General features: G+C 37.2%; 1 protein-coding gene across 1 annotated transcript in view; it reads left to right on the forward strand.

Moving 5' to 3' along the window:
* Positions 1-4542, forward strand: part of LOC140328584 (cytochrome P450 2K6-like) — a 24634-nt gene extending 20092 nt beyond the window's left edge. Inside the window, exons 6-8 of the mRNA XM_072408311.1 lie at positions 157-341; positions 2931-3072; positions 4107-4542. Of these exons, the coding sequence (XP_072264412.1) occupies positions 157-341; positions 2931-3072; positions 4107-4285 (506 nt within the window). The 3' untranslated portion in view covers positions 4286-4542. The remainder of the gene's footprint in view (positions 1-156; positions 342-2930; positions 3073-4106) is intronic.
* The last annotated feature ends 238 nt before the right edge of the window (positions 4543-4780 follow it).

Consider the following 4780-nt stretch of genomic DNA (forward strand, 5'->3'; position numbering starts at 1 on the left):
GAGTCAGTGATTTTTTTGGTACTAAACAGCCCTTGAACCTACACATAGCATTTACATATTATGTACCCTGGCAATTTCATTTATTTCAGGACAATCTGCAATATCTGAAATAGCTACCGTAAATATGCCTATATTTATCTACCTTTCTAATCACAGAAAAAGTTCAGAAAGAAATTGAAAAAGTTCTTGGTTCTGGGGAACCTCGTGTGATACATAGAAAAGAGATGCCGTATACTGATGCCGTCATCCATGAAATCCAAAGGTTTGGTAACATTGTGCCATTGAGCATTGCACATGCCACCACTCAAGATGTGACATTTAGAGGATTCTTTATACCCAAAGTAAGCATCACATTGTATCCTTTTTTTTTTTAAAGAGCTTAAAATATGATATTGGTTTACAAAATTCTAGGTAGAAAAAAATATATATTTTCAGTATTTGTTATGTTCTGGCTTATTTTAGAGGAACATGTAACCTCTGTAATATTTTTGCAGAAAAATAATCTATCTGCCTTTGTACAACAGGACCACATCGGGGTGCTAAATGGTCAGTCCATCTGGTAAAACTGGTAATCTTTATTTTGGGGGATAGTTCCATGATAGATAACACAAGCCTGCACATTTCTCTGACCTAAAAAGTGTCTTCAGTATTTCAGCTGTTTGGGGCGCTGAATTCAAAATAACATCAATTTTTTCACGCAGATAAAATCTCAAAAAATATTACTCCCATAACCGATCACTAATTTAATATTTGTTTTTCAAATTTTATGAACCGTCACAGTTTTAAAATATTTTCAAGACAACAATTCCAAATAGAACAAGTAAAAAAATAGAATAAGCCAGTATTAAACAGGTTTCTACTCAAACACTCAATGACATTTTTGCTGTCTTTCAAAACTTCTCCTGAGGCTTCTCCATTTATGTTTTTCTTCCACACTTTCTCTCTGCAGACCCCAGCAATATTCAGCATTCATGCAAACATTTCACCATTCCTGGTACCCCCTATTCAATTTCTTTCATATCTTACTGGAACGGCTTGCTTGCTCTTTACTCACCACATCTAAGTTCTCCGGGAAGTAGTCCAAATAAAAGTGAATGAAGCACAGCTATAGGCTCATTGAACAACACAGTTCTTCTAATTTTATCAACATATTTCACTAGTTTATGGATGTCAAGACCGACGTATACTCCCTCCCTACTCAACTTGGGACTACTGCCGAAGCTCTTCCAGACAAATACAGCATATGTAACTATGCATGTGTTTCACTGATCACAATATTGTACCACATCCCAAATACATATAATATATTAAATTACAAAAATCACTGGGCTTGTTAGGTACAAAAAAATAAAAATAATCATATTTGTTTTTAGTCCTGTGGTTTTTGTAATTTATTATAATACACAAATATAGCAGACTTTATGTGGAGCCCATGACTTGTCATGTTCCCCAAACTTCAATCCAAAATATGCAAAATTAAAGAAAGCAGTGATGTTCCTCTGCTGTTTTTTACATGATACTTCCCAAATATGTAACAAAACCTGTCAGGTGAAGTGTGACAACCTTGATTAGCCAAATTCAGGCGAGCACGGCGATTTAGTTCTATACACACCCTGTGTGCAATTTGTTGCTCTGTCATGTCTCCTGCTGGTTGAAAAATACAAATGTTCACTCATTTTGATTAGGAAAGTTCTGTGAGTATAATACAGGTCAACAGGGAATAATAACACACACATATATATATATATATATATATATATATATATATATATATATATATGATAAGGGAATTCCCAATTGAGTGTTTTAGGTTTTTGGATAATGACCTTTGGATAAATAACCTTCCTATGCTTCAGAAAATAGAAAAGTTCAGCTGTTTATATGTGTTTGATAGCTCAAAAAAATATTTTGTGGCCAACACACACCCACCTTAAATTAGTTTCAGACCTGATTATAGACCTTGTCACTGCTAATTCAGGCTGCATATTTGTGCAATATGCATAGTATCATTTTTTTTATTTACTTAAAGCGTACCTAAACTCAGAATTTTCACTTTACATAAAAGGGTAGACAAACCCCTTTATTTAAAGTAAAAATTCAGTTTGTTTGTGTTTTTTTTTTTTAAGTGCAACACCCTTTTTTTAAAAAAATGTGCAGCACCACCTCCTTAATTCTCTATCGCCTAGGCGATCAATAATGAATGGGAGCACAGAGCACGTCACACATACTGGGAGGCTCTTGGCTGCTCTTTCTGCACATGCCCAAGCATCCTGGCCATGCGCAGAGGAGCCCTTTCATCAATAGGGAAAAAAATTGATAATCTCACGCATGCACAATTTTTTCCCAATCTACGTCACTTGATCTCGCTCCAGCACAGTACAGTTTGGGTGACGTAGGAAGAAGAACGAGGAAGAAAATAGGAGAAGATGGAGGCACCTGGTGCTCCCTCTGTGCTGGACCGAAAACTGATACCAGGACAATGAGCCACCTGATGGAAGGAACCCCCCGACGGACAGGCTGAACTGTGGGATTGAAGGTATGTGTGATTTTTTTGTTTTGGATTAGTTTTGGGTTTACTTCTGCTTTTATTTACCATTTGAAACCTTTAGACATCTAAAGGGTGAAACAGATTAATTTACCAGTTTCATTGTAACTCCTGTTCTTACAACGTACAGTGTATACCAACACTCCCCTTATATTTGTCAATGGCAATTCAAAACAAGGTTGAAAAAAGTGGACAACTGCAGATCAGAAAAGGATAAAATCAAGGTCAAAAGGTGGATCAAATAAAGGTCAGAAACACCTTTAAAGAATTTCAGAGATATCTAAGTATCAACTCAAATGCAAGTTAAAAATACCTAAATATGACTATGACTTGAATGAGCTAAATTATAATTCATCCAAACATCTCACTCATATGTCATGTGCAGGGGACTCAAGTGATTCCATTACTATATTCTGTCCTACAAGACAAAGAACACTTCGAGAAGCCAGATGAGTTTTATCCTCAGCATTTCCTGGACAAAGAGGGCAACTTTGTTAAGAATGAGGCTTTTCTACCATTTTCTGCAGGTGAGTATTTCTGTAAGAGTTAAAAAGTACAATGTAACAGTAACAGGCTAGGTCAACAGAGGCACCAACTAGGGTCCATAATCCATAGATATCACAAGGATTGGTTTTCTGAGATTGAAAAATAGGCATCATTTACTGGAATGTAATCATACCCTTGCCATACATTAACCACAATTATTGATGCCATACAAACAAAACACATTGATTATTATTTTAATTGTAACTTATTAATGACATTAATGATTAAGACACAAAATGTGAAAACTGATCAGATGAGGGTTCCTCCTTCCACAGGAAGCACAAGCTTAAAAATGATTTAAAGCACCTTCCACCCACTTCACGCTCACTTTTTAGTGTGTAATTAGAGTAAGAACCATCATTTATGTAATTTCTGAGGAATTTTAAAGGTATCATAGGATGATCCATTTTAACTATTACCCATTTGTGTAGAATTGTTCAAAAAAGTATCCCTAAAAAGAAAAGGCATACAACAAATCTTATGTTATGTCATTTTTGGACAGGCTGAAAAACAATGTAACTGAGGATGAGAGGGTGGTGGACATTTTTATCTATATTTGGCTTGTGTTTCCTTTTAAAGGAGGACCAATTATCCTTCTGGTAGCTGTACATAAATAGCATTGGTGAAATTTTAATTTAATCTCAATATCCACAAAGGATAGAAATCCATTCTACATAAACCAAATGTAGCGGCAGACATGGGCATTAGTGGGCCCCTGTGAAGAAACGAGTGACGGAGCTTACTTGGGATCTCCACTGGGCCCTCTGTTGGCTGAGGAGGGTCTTTGGCCCTTTTTGTACATCTGATCGAAGCCTTTGCAAATTCAGATGCACATAAAGCAAAGCTGTGGAAGGAGCACAACGGGTATGCCACTACATGCTGCCTACTGAAAACTATAGGATGGGGGTGAATCCAGGGTCCTACTGTAACTATATGCTAATACAACAGATAATATAGTAAATACTCATCAAAGCCAATATTTCTAAAATCATTTTCCTACTTTACTTTTTTCCAGGTAAGAGAAGTTGTGCTGGAGAGACCTTGGCTAAAATGGAACTGTTCCTCTTTTTTACCACACTGCTGCAAAACTTCACCTTCCAGGCTCCACCCGGAGCTAAACTGGACATCACTGGTGCCGTTGGCTTCACAACCCCTCCACTGAAGCATGAGATCTGTGCAATTCCTCGCAACTAATATAAACTGGCAGTAAATACAAGTTAAAGTAGAAATTTCAGACCCCCAAAAAAATACTTACCTATATTGGTAAAAAGACCTCACTGCAAACTGAGCGTAGTGAATCCTGTGCCATCCTGGCTTTTCTTTTCTTTCTGGGAGGTATTGCCATTTTCTTTCCTCGCTCCGTTGGGTTTTTCTCACATCACCTGATCTAACTAGCCCTTCTTTTATTTAATATTAAATATGTGTGTCACACTTACCTCTTCCCCTCTAAAGCGCAGACACCTCTCTTCTGGCAGTTTTGATGCTGGACGTGCCTCTGTTCCCAAGCTTTATCAGTTCCATCCAATCCGCTGGCCAATCAGAAAATAGCCTCTGGACTAGCCCTGACTATTTAGTTGGCTCACACACTGCACTAAGTGTTGGTGCAAATCTCCACTAGTGCCAAGTCCTTAGTTCTTTGAGCTAGTTTCTGTAAACCTGTTGCTTAATCCATTGTTTCCTGTGTCCAGT

The sequence above is a fragment of the Pyxicephalus adspersus genome, chromosome 4 (assembly GCF_032062135.1).
Source record: "Pyxicephalus adspersus chromosome 4, UCB_Pads_2.0, whole genome shotgun sequence".
Classification (NCBI taxonomy): domain Eukaryota; kingdom Metazoa; phylum Chordata; class Amphibia; order Anura; family Pyxicephalidae; genus Pyxicephalus; species Pyxicephalus adspersus.